General features: G+C 39.6%; 1 protein-coding gene across 1 annotated transcript in view; it reads left to right on the top strand.

Moving 5' to 3' along the window:
• Nucleotides 1-2,135: 2,135 nt before the first annotated feature.
• The window catches only part of cadm4 (cell adhesion molecule 4), a 239,743-nt gene continuing 224,157 nt past the window's right edge, over nucleotides 2,136-17,721 (top strand). The window contains exon 1 of the mRNA XM_087804976.1: nucleotides 2,136-2,594. Coding sequence (XP_087661102.1) covers nucleotides 2,519-2,594 — 76 coding nt within the window. The 5' untranslated portion in view covers nucleotides 2,136-2,518. The remainder of the gene's footprint in view (nucleotides 2,595-17,721) is intronic.

Below are 17,721 nucleotides of genomic sequence, written 5' to 3' on the forward strand. Positions count from 1 at the left end.
TCTCTTTCATCACGAGGCTCTTATTATGACCCATGATTTGTAACTTTGTTGCCAAACATAAACGATCAAACGCAAGCTAGCATCCATAGGAGAACATCTCAGTGCTGCTTTTTTTCTCTCTCCTCCTACAAAGGCTGTTTTTACGGCCACTTTGCTTTGTGTGTGTTTCCTGCATATGTTCTGTCAGCGGCTGAAGATGGAGCGGAGTTAACTGGAGTAGCAGGTGCTTTCCCCTCATTACTTCTCCACAATGCTCCATCTGGTGCATGCAAACTGCTGCCATCCGCTCCCTCCCGAGCAATAGAACAAGCGCTCGCACAAAATATTTAGTTTAAAGAGGTGCACTTGTATTGTACCAGAGTTTCGATGAAAGAGAAAGCCTTAAGCAATGACCCGTGGGTTGCAAAAGATGAAAGTGATATAAGAGTCAAAGAAAGAGAACATTGAATATAATCTCCATCCACTACTTTGATGCCCCCTTGAAATAAATCTGAAGAGAAACTACTTCTCATATGGATGCACTTCTTTGAAGTACCTGAGGGGGGCGCAGTAGACACAGTATCTCCTCGCAGAGATGGGGGACATGAGGCCACAGTGTAAAAGTAGATCAGTGGGGAAAGAGATATGAGAAGAGAAGCAATTTTCATAATGGACCAACACTCTGACTGCAAAACACAATTATGGGCTAGCTGTGGTCACAGCATGGGGGTTAAGTTAAAGAGGCCCTTCAGCAGTAGGACCTAATAAGGCCTGACTGCAGATGAGCAGAAACACTGGACCGTCCGGAGCTGGGGTTTGTGTTCCAGCCCATAAAAATTGAGATGTAGGAAGTAAAAAAAAAAACAACCTCAGGTTGCGTGAGTGCTAAAACTGATCTAATCATATTGATGCACTTTTTAACTACCACGACGCTTAGCTTATCAAATATCTTTTCAAAACAAGACATATTGTGGTTAATGACTTGTGGTGAAACATCATATCATGATTTGCAATTACTCAGTCAACATCGGGGGTGAAAACAACAATTATGAAGCATAGACAAGCTATGTGTGTCACCTCAAGTCAAAGATCATGTAGATTTCCGTTGTTAATAGCTTTATGTGATATCATACCTGATAATCTTTGCTCAAAAGCAAATGTTTCTCTCTTTAAAATCACTTAAATATAAAACGTACAGCCTGCTAGGAGTGTGATTAAGTGCATTCTGCAACATATATTGTGTTGAAGACTAAGTTAGAAAATAGGCTTTTTAAATATATAAATACATAGAAGATTCTTTCATGTTGGTCTGATCACACACTGTGTCACAACACACAGCACAGTGAATGGAAATAAAAGGTAATAGCGAGTCACTTAGAGCCTTGAATTCTATGTTTAACTTGAAGTTCAGAGAAGATTGTCAGTGAGAACTAATACCGCTCAGAATATAAAATATTACCGTTTGCTCTAGAGTATTTTATATATATTTCCCTTTGGATATATATATGTCCTCCACAGACAAAGGAACAATAATATCATGCTTGAATACGGCGATGATTGAGAACTAGAGGATTCAGTCAATTCCAGAAGCATTTAAAGTTGATGTTTGGACACAAATGACAGCAGTTTTCTTCCTCATTCTGTAAATTCTGCTACGCCATAGTCAAGTACTTGAACAATACTACAAATATATCTTTCTTTCTACAGCATGTCAATATATCCTATTGTTGCCACTGAATATGTACATATTCACAATAGCCATGGAGATGATATATCATTCTAAAATGATCTTTGAGGTATCAGGGGGAGTCTGATATTATGGTATTTCCAGATTTGGACTAAATAATTGAACATGTTGTTTAACCAGGAATACACCCATGTGTAAATAAATCTCATTTGTGCAGGCTTAGAGTATGAGAAGCTTTTCTCACATCGTTTGTAAATCTACTTCCAACAGAATCACCTGCCGTCGCCATCTTCATCAGCGCTGTGCACATTGTTCTCCTGAAACCCCAAATTGGAAATAAATTGCTTATCAGCTCGGAGAACTACATGCTGGCCATCAATCATATTTAGAGTAAATTGATTTCAATTAATGGGAAGAAGATGCTGAAGCTTCTCCTCTTTTATTGTTGTGATGCTGGAAGCCCCGCCCCCTCCCCCCTCCCAGCTGGTCACATGGGCCCACCCCTTCCACCTGCCTCGGCCTCTGATTGGCAAGAGAGACGCGCACCAACCCGCCCACCTGACAGGCGTTTTAAAACACATCCAGTATGTAAAGTCGCCTAGAAAAACCGGTCGAGTCGACGAGAAAGTGTGAGCAGATTTTAAAAAAAAAAGAAAAAGAAAATTGTTATTATGTAAAAAGAAAATTGTCAGCCGAACCCACCAGCACACAGGAGTTGACGCTCCAGCAGCCGCAGCCGAGAGTGAACCTGCAGGTTCATGTCACCGTGATTTCCCCGCGGAAGCAGCCGGAATATTAAAGAAGAAGGAGAAGAAGAAGAAGAAAGAAGAGAAAAGGGGGGAAGATCCAGCGATGGCTTTCAGCAGCAGCGTGTGGAACTACTGCCTCCCGCTTGTCCTCCTGACGCTCTCCTGCCTGCTCGACCCTGGTGAGTCTCAGTGTCTCTGGCATTTTTTTTCTTCCAAGTTTTGCTCAAGTCCTGTCAGGACGATGACGCGCCTGTGTCGAAACACGCGTGGACACGCTCGTGACTGACAACAAAAAGTGAACGCCGTGACTTATTTTTCGTGTTGTTTTTTTTTGGATGATGCTCCTGCTGCGCACGCTGTGGTGTTTATTACGCGTGGACGCTGGAAAAAAAAGATCCGCAGTCAGAGAAGGATTGGACTCACCTTTATATTCTGCTGGCGTTAGGTTAGCACTGGGGAGACCTGACCTTATCAGATGCAATAACGGCCAACAATCCGTTATAAAGCCTCCTGCAGAGGCAGGTGATGCTCTTTTTTATTCTCTCTCTCCTCTTTCCTCTGGTCATCTCAGTGTGCAGTTGTAGTTCTCAAATACCATCAAACTCAAGTCTCTCTCCATTATTTTATTGGATGGATGTCACAGATCTGATCCATGAGGGGTCAGCAATGGATGACAAGACAAGTCACAATACTTCCCTCCAGTATCTTCAGGGTTATCAAGTTTTCTTAGGGGGTATCATCTTCTTGCATCTTCTCTGTGTGGCAAATACTTAATCTTTCTTGGTTTGGTCACAGTTTTGTCATCATCATAAGTATCTAAAATTTCAATATAATTTCTTTATTTTTCTCTTTGCTGACAGGAATGGTTTTTTTTTAGATCGGGATAACTATTATTCACGATACTGTATCAATATTCGACAGCACCGTAATGTTTTCAAAATCATATTTATTTTTTCGCCATCGTTCTTAAATGGTTGTCGGTTCAATGCATTGTGTTTAAAAACCAATTCCTTAATTAAATATTTACATTTAACGCGGAAATATTCACAGCGTTTATTCATTTTTGTGTTGCAATTCAATTTCCAGTCGCTAGAGGGCAGCAATCGTTATGTACAACGTAGCTAAAGGAACAATTAAATCATGCGAGATCACGACAATGACTGAGGACGAGCGGATTCCCTCGTTCAGCAGCTTCTAAAGTTAAGAGTCGTGTGGTCTGTAAACCAGAGTCAAGTACTCGGACAATACCACACATATATCCTTGTTCCTATAGTATCTAGTATATAGATACACACCCCCATACTAGAATATACACTAGATATACAGCATACACCTAAAACACAAAATAAACATTTAAAGGTTTTTATGTGGCCTGTTCTTTTTCCTGTGATGTCAGATTGAAGATTTAAATGCTTTAATCATTAAAAAAATAGGACGAGTCCAAGCTATAGGAAACTGAGCCAAAGAATATAAATGAATTATCTTTATACAATTAATATGATATGTATAGCTATATATTGTAATGTGAGGTCATCACTAGTCGCCAACCAACCAATAAGACCCTGAGAAAATCTGCATCCGACCCAAGTTCTTATTGCCACTTAAGCCAGTTTGTCTTGAAGAGATGTTCCTCAGCCAGAGTTACGCAAGCCTACTGTATCTTTTGAGGAAAGTTCACGCTTCGAAGCAGAAGCTTCGCTTTTCTTCTAAAATGAGACACTCACTCAATGACCATTCACTTGAGAGCAAGACCATATCATTAAAAAATATAAAATCCATCTGGAAACAATGGCTCCCTGAACTCGAGCTTCATTGGAATGAACCTCGTCTGGATGAGGGGATGACATCACCTGCAAAGAACACTGATGAAATACAGATTTCACCGATATCATCTTTGTATGGTTCATCAAGATGTATCTAGGTACTCGCTCACTGTCCGTCTCCTGAAGTCGGAGTTTCCCTAATTATCCTTAACGTCATATTTTGGCTTTAAAATCACTTTAAATTGAAAGCACGGATATTCAGCATAAGTAGTGTAGGAGCCACACTGTGCTCGTACCAAGAGGACACATCACACTCCGCCGTCGTCATTCCCCACTGACACAACCTCACCATTGGCTGTGTATTGATTTCTGCCCTTTTGTGTGTAGCGTGAACGCCCCCCCAAAGACCAGAGCGGTGTGCTTGATATGCAATACCATGTCTGTTGTTAGTGTAACTGCTGAGTTGTGTTACGAGTGACGCGTGTGTTTCTGGAGCTCGCTCGGAGTGTGTCGCATGTAAGAGTCTCCGTGTCTGTGTGTGTGTGTGTGTGTGTGTGTGTGTGATGCTTACTGTGCTGGGTTTAGCCTGAGCTGCAGGCAACCTCTGCTGGGGGCTGCTCGCTGATCACTGTCATTAATCTAACCACTGACAGGGGCCTGGAGAGACACAGGGTTGGGGGGGGGGCGCGGAGGTGGATGCAGGAAGAAGCCGTGTAGGGAAAGGCAGAGCAATGACTCTATGATTCCTAATGCGTTACGTATGGAATCACCCGTTATTAATATTCTGTCATGATGGACAGGTTCACTTCACTCAACCTTCTTCAATCACGTCGAAGCACTTTTGACTGCAGAAAAAACGTCATCAATGTTTGACTTCCATCTAAATATAATTAACTATATCTGATTTAATTCATTTGATTTAGCTCCTTTTCTTTTTCTGTGGTCACTGGCCGATCCAAGCTACATGGTGTACGGTATGGAAGAGAAGTTTGGAACACATTTTAAGCAGGATTTTCTAGAAATGAAAGTGAAGAGACATAATACACACTAGGGTTGGCCCCTGACCCCGAGTCAACCCGGATCAATAAAGTTCTACCTTAAATCCCTGGATGGTTTACAGCTGCGCTACTAACCAAACTGGGCTCCCCCCATTGACCAGCTTGAATGTTAAGTGTGTTAAATAATATTGATTCAGCAATATATCGCAATATCATTTATTTCTTATTTCTCTTTTATTGCCTTAAAATTTAATTTTATTATTTTTAACCATATTTCTTTTTAATTTTACACTTCATAGTGTTTTCAAACGGAAATCATATAATTTTGAGTTAACAATTAACAAGCAAATATTGATGGTGTTTTTCAAATTGTGTGTTTTAATTAAACTTCTCTTGGAAGGCAGGAGTCATTACTAGCTAAAAGAACGATGAAAACCCACCTCATCCAGGTTTTGACTGGGGATGAGAGGACACAGTCAACTCCAGGAGCTTTCAAAGTTGATGTTGGGACATTTTTTAGTTTAAAAACAAATGAAGGCAGTTATTACTTTGTAGTAGAGTCTGTAAATTATGCAACAAAATAGTCAAGTGTGGGACAATACTACAACTCTTTGCTCCCACAGTATCACAAAATATCTTATAATTGCTACTGTGTGTTGATACATATTGTTTTGCCAGATTCTTGCAAAGCACACCCCTAGTGTACATACTCATAGAAGACAAACAAACCAACTCATGCCAAACAACATCATATATCCAAGTGTCATATTTTAATCGTGCTAATGCTGCAAATATGAGACGAGCTCTTTATTTAAATTATAAAGGAATTAGTGCGGCTGCATTTGAGCAGTTAGCTTCTGAGAAAAGAAAATAACTTTTCTATAAGAAACAAACATTTCCCACAGTCCAAAAACATACAATTCCCATTGAGAAGTCAATCCGTCCGCCGCCTCCCCACAAACCCCGATAATGGAATGAGCGATAGAAAATAAATTAAATAATTAATCCAAAAATGTAAAACAGTAAAAGCAAGATTTAATCAATCGTTTTTTACCAAATGTACTATCCTGGGTTAAATTTTCTTAAAATGTTGCATCAGAGTGCATGAACACATTTCTTATCTTAACTTAAAAGTTAAAAGTTCCCAGGTATCTATATATGAGTTAACAGTGTTCCTGTATAACAAAATTCCGTCAGATATAACCATACTATGGTTTAACCCAAATGGAGGGAGGAGACGACAGAGCAAGCTGGTCATGTTGACATAGTTGCTAGTGGAGTTTTTCCTTTAAAGAAAAGAAGGGTGGAGCTGGTTTGTGTTTTCTTTCACTCGGATCAGCAGCGACGACGTGCATAGTTCAGTTTCATTCCAAGTCCAGTTGACCTGATTCAAGGGCCTAGAAAGTGATCCCATATTGAAGTATACATTTTGAAGTATACATTTTACATTATGAATGATCCTAAATCAATTCTAAAAATGTGATATTGTTCACCTGTTAAGTTTAATAAAAGTTAAGTTTAATAAAAGTGTTTTTTGAAAACAATCAATTTTCGCTGCTGACACAAATTAGAGCAAAATAAACAAACTCAAGGATGTGAAAGAAAGAAACCTTTTGGAGAGAGGTCTGAGTAGGCTCTGGGAACAATGAGCTGCTACTGAGGTGAAAAATGATAACAAACAAACAAAATAATACAATTTCGGTCTTTATTGCCACTCTCTGCATTTAACAGCTGGTATTTGATTCATCATAACAATGTTTTGTACTGTGTAGTAACTGCAGTTTGTCCTGATGAATGGACTCATGTTAAAATACATCATACGAATTGTATCATTATTATTATTTTTATCACTTCAACAATGGCGAAAACTAAATAATATGACATTCAAAATGTAATGATTTTCTAATAAACTTAACCTATTTTATAACAATGTGCATGTCTGTAACTGACTGACTTGCTTAAAATATAAAATATTTTCTATGAAGACTGAAATAAAATATAGTTAACCAAATCTTGATTTTTTTAGGTCTGCACAAAATTGAAATAACATTTTTGAACTAACTAAAGTAAAATTCTACAACGTTGTTGTGCGTGTTACTGTTCCTTTAAGAGTGAGACAGGTGAGGGTAGGGGGGGAGGAGTTATGCACTGATGATCGTGAAGAACTGTTGTTGTTCTTATATCATCAAGTTACGCTGTCTCTGGAAAGAGAGAGAGAAAGAGAATAAGCCAGCGGGGCTTCCAGCTCTATTGCTAAAATAATAAACCTATTCATAACTTTGTAATCGGGCCATCGACTGATTCGTGGTACATTTACCTGCCATCGGTCCAGCGGCTTGTGCATCGATGCACTCACATCTTTTGAATCAAAAGCGATTTCCGATTGATATCGGTAATTTGTTACATCCCTAGAAAACGCAGATGCCTTTTAAACATAACATGACAAACAGTAATACATTCAGTTAAATTATGTGTAATATCAGCTAATAATGTTCTAAAATTACAAATGTTTTATTACTATTTATGTTTTATTGCGTTATGCACTGTTATGGTATAATGTATATATGGTATGCTCAGTTTTGCATGTTCATGAGAGAGACTTGTGTCACTATTGGTGTTGGTTGTGGCCAAAAGGAAAGGCTTTAAATGTAAGTTTTGGCTTATTTGATAAATAAAGTATCCAACTGTGAACTAAAAGTAAACCACAATCACCAATAATGTGAGAAATGTGAGATTACAAAGTATTTATTTTGTGTGTTCTAATGAATTTCTTTGCCTCCAGTTTCATATCAAACCTCTACGTGTCACCTGGGATATGTTCCAAGTTCTACTGAGGCAAGATTAACGACACCTGTGACCGCCCTCCAGACCTAGCTTTTGCCTTTCGTCCACTATTAACAGAAGAAAATGGAAAATATTTTCTCTATTTCACACAAAATTATTTCAATTATCTTCCTTTCGTGCTCTCTCTTCATCTATGTGTGTGACAGGTGTACAGGATCATCTCCTCCCTTTATTTTGATCATTTTCTATTCATGAGTGGGGGTTCATGTTAATTGATCTCCACGATCGTGCTCTCACCTTTCAAGTAATTAGTATTAGTTTTTTCTGATCAGATCTGAGGTTTCTGTATTGTTTATGAATCTGGAATAGGGATTTAGAAGCGTCAAAATTGTTGCGCAAATCCGTGTGTAGACTTACTCAAGTTTCATGATTTAAACTCCAATGTCTCGGATGGTCACGTGGACAGACTCAAGTTACATTGTGAAGAGTATTGTATAAATTAAAATGGTCACAGGAGCCAATACTTCCGTACCAATTTGTTACCAATACACTTAAAACCCAATGTAGCCAGTAGTTTTCGTTAACATGAGTACAGAATACCCGCTTTATTGGCGGAAGCAACGGGGCAGTATAAGCATGAGCGAAGAAGAACCACTGCCGTCATCGAAAAATGGGTTCTGCTATTTCAAGTGAAAACAACACACCTCTTCTTATTGATAAACCTGTCAGCCAGAGACGTAGTCGTAGATACTTCGGATTCGAGGCTGATGAATGTGGAGTAAATATGAATGATTATTTAAAACCAGGCCTGCAAATGGTGTCTCTGAAGTTTGTAAACTAAAAGGGGAAACATTTCTAACCAAAACACACTTGAAAGACATCCTGACTTTTTAAAGAGTTCAAGGTGAGTGAATTTTAGTAATAATAATAATAATAATAATAATAATAAAATCTGTCTCTATAATAACAGAACACGTTATTATTTGAGACGGAGACACTTCCATAAAGCTACACTCACCACAGACGTTTACGTTTACAATACTTTACATTAACTTTATGTTTTTTTTTTTTATCGACACAAGTATAAGACAACTTTTTTTTTAAATCTCTGCCCTTCACCACTGTTTGGTTTGTTATTGTACTTGAAGGATGCTCATCACCACTGTATGTATGGATAATAGTTGTTTTTTTGTTCATTTTTCGCATCCATTAGGGAAAAAATATGTAACCATGGTCACTCTTTGAATGAATGAATAAATTATTGATTGTTGGTTTATTTAAAAAAGTAATGTATTTAAAAGTAAAGGCTTCCTTTTTTAACTTTGGTATCGAAAAATGTGACAACCCTAATATTAATATTGATAAATATTCTCTGCATGAGTCCCGACTCTTCAAAAATAAAAAACATCATTATGTAAAAAAAAAGAAAGAAAAGTGAAGTCTAATTGTTCCAGCTCTGTTGGCTCAGAAGATCAACTGGTCTGAGCTGGGTGTCTCTTCATCTCTTTATTTTTATGTCCTCCTCAGAAACAGTTCATTTATAAATGAAAGACAAAAGATGGCAAGATCCACTGGAAAGATAAACCGATGAGTAGACACTGAGACCGAGAGTAGTACTTGAAAGACGACAAGACTTCCCTTTGTGGAGTGAAGAACAAAAAGAAGGAGAGGGAGAAATATAGAAAGCGACGTAGGGAGGAGGAGAGGCAGAAGAAAGGCAGCAGGACTTCACAGCGTGTCTGACGGGCAGGCCTAAGGGACACACACAATCGCACAATGTCAGCAGTGTTTGATCGTCTTTGTGGGGATCCGGAGCAGCTGCGGTGTACGGCTGCGGCGATAAGGTTATCGTTGAAATACCAACTTTAATAAATAGATGCGGAACCTGACTGTCAGTCAAAGGTGGTTACGGCGGCGTTCGATTGAAGTGTCTCGTGTTACTAGATTTATTGTTTTTTCTGTGACGGCAGCTACAGTTATGAGTGGATGTGACACGTCAGCGTGTGGGTGGTTGGTTATAGCTAGTTAGCTCGGTATAGCTGGAGTTTGACTTGACTATAATGACAAAGTGGTGAATCGGAGCCATTGGGACTTTTTTATCGTCTCAGATAAACAGATCCTCAAAGATACCATTGTTGATATAAAGAAAATATTTCATGAATAGTTATACATCAAACAACAGGCTAAAGCTGGACGCGTGTCTGGGCTCAAACAGAAAAGAAAATGTTTAACAAAAAAATACTTATTTAGATAAGAGAAAGTTGTCAGAAGATTTCTTCATGTGCACAAGTTAATACATATCTTTAAAAACATTTCTTCCATAGACAAATGAGACTCAGTCAATTGAGACTCTGATGGCATTCATCCATGTTTTGTTTAGTAAATCATAATGAGTGTTGAAAAGAACCAGGTTGAGTTGCCTTCAGAAACTGATGTGCTGTAGTGCACGAGAAAATAAATCCATGTGGTTGAAGTAATGAACTCTTAACGACATCGTCTGCTGTTTGTTTCCCACCAAAGAAGGAGAAAAGGATAAGGGCGATGGTGATATAAAAAAAGTCCATCTTAAATCAAAACTGATGTGGCCTCCGTGTGGCCCTGAGGGCGAGTGAGAAACTCAACCTGCTTTTGAAACACAACCATGGTCTTCATTGTTGTATCAACATCAATGTTAATTTGGTAATTGGTTTAGATAGTGCCTTGTTCAGCACTTGTAGCGCTCTACACCAAGTGGCTGATCCTTGCGCATTACACACTGATGGGAGTAGGCTGAGACGCAGGGCTAGGTTTCCTGCTCAGGGACAATTCAACAAAATCATATCCACAGCTGGGATTGAACCAGAAACAGCTTAGCCACAACCCAACCACTCTAGCATCTAAGTTTTTATTGAATCAGATTGGCTAATCATATTTCTAAAGTAGTCATTTTGTCATTCACAACGACCTTAAAATGATGAAATAACTAAATAATATAAAAATTAATGATCACTTATGCAAACGTGCGTGTTTTAATAATCTTCTTACTCCTCTGCTGCTTCTGTCCGCCCATCATTCCTCGTCCTCCTCCTCCTCCTCCTCGGATGCTTCCATTAGCACCTGGCTTATCAGCGCCAGCATTAAACCATAGTCATTTGTTTATTTGAAAGTCGGCAATGAGAGTCATCCGTTTGTTCCCCGTCAGGATGTCTGGACGTTGGCTGCGGCTCTGGCATGTTGAGAAACGGCTGCACCTGCGGGAACGGATTTGAATACCAATTATTATAAGTATACATACATAAATGTGTGTAACGTCTACGGATGCATCTAAATCTTTGCCAATCACAGAGTTTCTACTCAAATATAAAAGGCAAAAAGTTTCTTTCTGGCAGATCTAGACGGTAATAATATTGTACATCGTCACATTGATGAAGTAAATAAATCCATATTCGTCTATTGGTTAAATTATTCTTTGAGATTTTACTTGCATCCTATAGGAGTTCAAATCTGTTTTTGCTTATTCAGCAATACACCTCTGGACAAATCTCCTTCTGCAGCCAAAACAGATTCTTTGATCCAAGCATTGGTGCGTAATTCACTCCCAACACAGAATTAACTTGACGGCAACGTTATTAAAATGCACGTTCCGGGCCCAGTCCTTTTCCCAGCCATCTGCTGGCTCCGTGCTTAAATCATCTTCCACTCCATGATCAAATTTCTCGCCGTTGTAGGCCCCGCCCCCCAAATCCCGTCTTTTTGTAGGTGTAAATAATTGGAACACCTCAACTTGGCAGACAGCCCTGCCATATCAGAAAAGGCAGAGTTGTTTGTTTTTTATCTGGTTTGGTTTCCCCCTGAAACATCATTTGACTTTATGTCAGATTCATAGCGCACACAGAAATTGATTTACTTAATTGTTTGCGTATACAACATTGTTTGACTCAGCACAAACACAAACAAACAAATGGTTTGCCTTGAAATGGTTGTATGTATTAAAAAAAACATGTAAATAAATTGGCTCCCTAATTTATTCTTCTTCAATATTGCCTCTTTTCAATCTTTAATTCTGTAAATTTAAAACTTGATTGACACTGCACAGTCACAATGTTTGTGAAGTTCCATCTAAATGGACCAGTCCTTCCACAAGTTAGAAAATAAACCAATCTTTCTTATAAGCCCCACCCATTGAGATATAGCACTTACACACATATTTCTTTGGATTCATTTCTTTGAATTAAAATGGCTGAATGGGTGTTTGGAATATGGATTGATTTAACAAATGTTCATCGTCCCAACATTTCGATAATAGCTACATCATTTTGACTAACAGCCTGCTTTCCATGAAGTATACTGTTTAAAATGCAGATGCTATGTTTATGATGTCACCCATTCGTACAGTTTCTGCAGCCATTTTGGAAACCGATCCTGCTGTTTAGCCAGACTCTGGTCTAGGGTAGGGCTGAATTGTGATTGGTTAATGAAACCTCGCCCCTTAACATGCAAATTCAAAAAAATTCTTAAATAGGAATATGATAAAAAGTGAAATGTTAGAAAAAAAATGTAGTCTTTTACATATTGAAATGAGTGTTTGAGTTGTTTTATTAACCAGTCAGTTAACATGTTTTCAATGTTGTAAATGGTGTAAATTTGTGCGGCAAACTTAATTGTAATCATTTAAAGCCCTGATGTCCTCAAGGTCATGACTGGCGTTTGACTTTTATTTTTAAAGACACACCGGTCTGCTCCTCGTGTAATATTGTCCCATAAAGTCTTTGATTTATCCACGGGGTACCAGATAGACGACCGTCGAAGAGCGCCACAAAAAGACACCAATTGGAATTTGAAGCCCAATATCTTGTTGAACCATTTGTTTAATTGTCCATTAGTGAAACTTTCTGTCAATCTAATCAGTCGTGCGCTAATGTAGTAACACTCTTTATGGCCGCCACTTCATCTCCTTCCCATTACTATTCCCCAGCCAGCGCCGCTTGTGATTATCATAATGGTGATCTATGTCGTCCTTACATGTCGCTCCTCCGAGAACAACTGGCGACTCACCAACTTTTCCCAGCTCAAGTTTTTTAACTCGGGCGCCAAGGTCGCCCTCACTTTGCTAGTGCCTGCCAATCAACCGGGCACGCTTCACTCTGATTGGCTGCGAGTTTCCAAGGAATACGCCCTCTGCTTTTTGATGGAGCTTTCCACGCGACCCGGTGTCCCCTGAGCCAGCAGCTTCTCTCCAGCTGGCGACATCTCTTGCCCTGGAAATTTGTCTTTGCTATCAGCCTGTCAAGGCACAAAACAAAGATTTCAGCCTGAAAAACAAGAAGTAAGCCGTCGTTGCACTTTAAGTTTCTTCTGTATTGTTGTGGCTGATACTGAAGTCTTGGAGGACGAGTGTTCCTTTTGCTTGTGATTAATGATGTTTTTTAAGAAAGAGCATTCCTGGGAGAGAAAAATCTCACCGGAATAAACTACCTCAACTCGTAATGATTCGGTATCTGGGAGACTATGGCATCGTCGCAGCGGTGCTGGGTTCATCCCCTCGTTCGTAGGGATAAAAGTCATGTTAAAAACTACAGAACATTTTTGGCATCGGTCCTGGGGGGGCGAGGAAACTACTGGGAAGCCGTTTCAGAGCGGTCTGTAGCATTGCAAAGGAGGATTTAAAACTTTGCAAATACCCCACTGGGCGACAGAACAAAGCTACTGTTCAGAGTTGAGAACACGCTGAACTTAAGATGAACACTAAAGACTTCACTTCTTTAGCCCTTTAGTGAGAAACATTTAGTCAATTGTACAGTTTGCAACAAATAAAATGTGGTGTGGGCAGATCTTATGTGAGGGAGCGCAGAAGAGAACATGTTTAATTAAGTATCAGGGGCCAATAAAATACATTTTAAATTTCATAATCTTGACTCAAGCTTTTGAAGACAATGAGAATTTGCCAATAATTCTGCTTGCTACATTTACCCATTTATTTATTTTCATCAATATCATTTTTAAACATGTCTTGATAAGGTTAAACCTTTTTCAAATCTGTCCTATTATATGCATTATTATTACTACTATAGCTGACTGAATCCAAGGAGCTCCAGAGCTCAATTTTCTTTCTCCAAAAAGACATGCTTAAATACATCCAAATACCTTCATACTGCTCGCTTGTCCCTCTTGTAATGAAACCTAGACATGAGAAATTGTTTGGAAAAATATTAAACATGCCTATACTTTAAGCTTGTTTGTGGATGAAGCTAAAAGGCTTACATGGAAACACTCCCAGTAAATATCGAGCAAGTTTCGACTGTTGACAGTGGACTTTTTTCTTTTTTTTCTTAAAAATCCCGAATTTCGAGACTTTAAAACAATATGGACGTTAAAGACGAGCAGTATGGAGGTATTTGGATGTGGGTCTTTTGGACGAAGAAAATTGGGCTCTGTTCATGAGTAATATGGACTTAAATATTTGTCTATAATGCCAAAAAGGAACAAATCACCCTGAAAATATCCCAACCCTTAGTCGACCTGAGGGTGAGTAGAAAATGAGTGAAATTTGATTGAACTAACCCTTTCATAGTGTTGGTCCGTGCTGCGTGTTCACCTTGTATGGTGCTATTCAAGCCGTTCTCTGATACCAGTCCGGCTATAGTCACAGAAGCGTGACGAAGAGAAACCTAAACACTGAAGCCACAGGGTGAGGATTCCTGGCTTTTGGGGGCACTGTTTCCATGACTCAGAGTAAACGTTTATGCCTCCCCGCTCAGCCCCTGGCTTGTTTAACACCCCACTTCACTGGTCTGACACCTGTCTTCTCCACTCCCGCGGGGCTCGGCACTAATGTGGCCAGAGTGTCGAATCTTGGTAACACCGGTAACCAAGGTGATTATCCTGGCTCTGGCACGGGTTGTGGTGACTGAACAGGAGGCGGCGATTGAGCTGGAAAGAGCCTTAAAAAAATTAAAGCGCCGCCGTGGTCGGCTAATGTCGCCTGCAGGACTTGATTCGGAGAACAAGGGTGGAATGGATTGTAATGGGGTGATGATCCAGAGGTGAGGAGGGTCTGAAAAAGAATTAGAGACCAGGTAAAACCAGGGCGACAAGAGCCAATTTGCACTTATCTATGAGAGGTTTTGTGTTCTGCTGGAGGAGTCTGATGAAGAGTGACCTGGTTTTGTCGGAGCACCGTGGGATGGACGGGGTCAGGGAGGGACCACCGAGTTTTGGATAATACAATGCTATACTGTAGGAAACAGAAACTATTACATTTTTCATTTTCCTGTCTCACAATTCCAAATCCATCTATGATAGTAACTGTTGATTTATTACGACCACCAAATTGAATGGTTTTCTTTTACTTCGGGTTTCATTAGCGCTAGAGGACTCGATGTTGAACAAGTGAAAGAATGACTTCTCAGACAAGGGCGACCTAAAAAATGACTGGTGACCAGGTAAAACCGGCCCGACAGGAGCCAATTTGCACTTACCTTTGGGAGGTCTGTGTCCACTTGGAGATGGCTGATGAAGAGTGACCGCGCTTAGCCGGAGCACCGAGGGATTGATGGGGTCAGAGAGGGAGAGGTGGCTGGCTGCCGAGTGTATGAAAGAGTGAAGGGGAAGAGTAAAGCGCCCGGGGCTTGCGTCACAGACCAGTGAAGCTGCAAGGAGCGGAGCTGGGGGGAAACGTCAGACTGAGTCCAACAAACGAGTGAATGATTGCGGGATTTTAGCTGAAAAATGGAAGCGGGTCCCGGGGAAGCGGGAGCAAGAACTCCCGCTGTGTGGAATGTCATGTGGAAAAGAGAGCGCGGCAGCAGCAGGAGCGAAAGATCGGAAGTCAAATTTGTTAATGGAATGTCACTTGGGCGTATTTATTCTCTTTTTATTTAATAAAGTCCAGAATTTAAATTGCCTGCAGGGAAGATGTGAGTTTCCAAGTTCTGAACCAAATGGAGGTATTGATGTTTTTGTTCGTGTGACCCAAATTGATTTGGGTCATGAGTGAGTCGGAGAAATAAAGATGGAAAAGCGTGACCCACAAGGAGCCCCCTTTTTTGTCTTCATCTTTTTGGCCCTCATGAGGTCAGTGTAAAACTCATAAAGGTTAAATTGGTTGTTTTCCCTTATATTTGCTTGAAAATGCTGAAGTTGCCGTATATGTATTTCCTCTTAATATTTTTGTTTTACATCATATTTATAGTTCTATTGAAGCTGCTTCCTGTCCTAAATAATACTTTAATTTAAAATGTATTAAAAGTTACAACTGACACCCCCATAAAATACTTATATATATTTAAATAAAGTATATGTCTTGTTTTAGAAAGTTGATCACATATTTTTCTATGAAAAGAACAATATTAAAACAGCTTGACAGAAAATAATTGAGATATTTAAAAAACAAAATAAAGGAATCTCCCTTTTGTTATACTGAGAGAGCCCACTGGCTTAACTCTTTTTTTAACACCAAAGATGGCTCCGTATAACCGCTGGCACCGCCCCAATCCGCCTGTTGATCTCACAGTCCGTTCTTCCCTCACTCATGAAAAAGATGCCAACATACTTGAAATCCTGGACGTTGATTTGGGGCAGCACGAAAAGGACTCCTTCCTTTAAAAAAAAAAAAAAATCCTAGAGAGTATTATACAAATCTAACTCCCTGTGAAATAAAAGTATTTATGAACATGTTTTCACAGCACTTGTCTGCAATCTTACAGAGCATGTTTTTTGAATTAAAGTTGATTATTTTAGCTGAGAATAGATGGATGTTGACACACAGCGATGAAGAAAATAAAAGTGCCGTGTAGGTGACCTCGAGGGAGAGACGAGAGCTCCGTGACCACGGAGGAGAGACGAGGTGTCGTGATCGATGGAGGCCTACGGTAAAAACGCACACCCACAGACACAAAAGCACACCAAGAAAGCACTGCAACAGTTCAAGCAGCTCACAACTCCTTCCACTTTCTAGACGCACTTTATTCTGAAGAACATAACAAGCAAGTTGCTACTCATCCATCTGGCATTTAAAGTCCTTCCGCGTAGCATCAGCATTAATCGCTTTGCTTTGATGAGATTGTCGAACGCTATGAAATTGCCAGTGCATCGCACAATCTGCTGGGAAATCAGATGGTGGATGGTCGAGTGGCGGAAACGACAATGCTGAGGAGCTCTAAGATGAGTTTTCAATCCTAAAACTCCCAAAACACCCGTCCCACTGGAATTGAATTCATGAGCTCTTGCCATATCTGATGGAGCCCGGGGTCAGCTGAGGTGGTTCTGTATTAATAACCCCACTTACTGACTTACTTATGTTCTTCTCTCAAGTGTGATCAGACTTTAATCCAGCTGAGAAAAGGCTTTTCAAAGGATTTGTAATTGGACAAGTTTGGCTTTGAAAGTTGCACTGCAAAGAAGTGTTAAAATAATGGGGTATATATTTTTTTAGTTATTGTTGCAGTTGCCATTTAAATGCGTATTCATCTCATTTCTACCGGCTGCCTAATTACTTCTTTTAGTTAAATTAGTTTTTAGACTTTGAGTTCTTTACACCAGTCCTTGTCCCGAGTCTTATAGTCAGTGCGAGACAAGACGGCAAGAACGCAGGACTAACCACTGAGTTGATGTTCCTGATGCTGAAAAAATACAATGTTTGATATTTACACATTATAATTGAACCTATGTCAAGTTAAATCATAATCATGGTATGAACAATCATGTGAAAAAATAGTGTGTAGACATATAAATGAAAACAAATCTCTGACTCTACAAATGAAGTGTATAAACATGACTATTGC

The sequence above is a fragment of the Callionymus lyra genome, chromosome 13 (assembly GCF_982586985.1).
Source record: "Callionymus lyra chromosome 13, fCalLyr1.hap1.1, whole genome shotgun sequence".
NCBI lineage: Eukaryota > Metazoa > Chordata > Actinopteri > Syngnathiformes > Callionymidae > Callionymus > Callionymus lyra.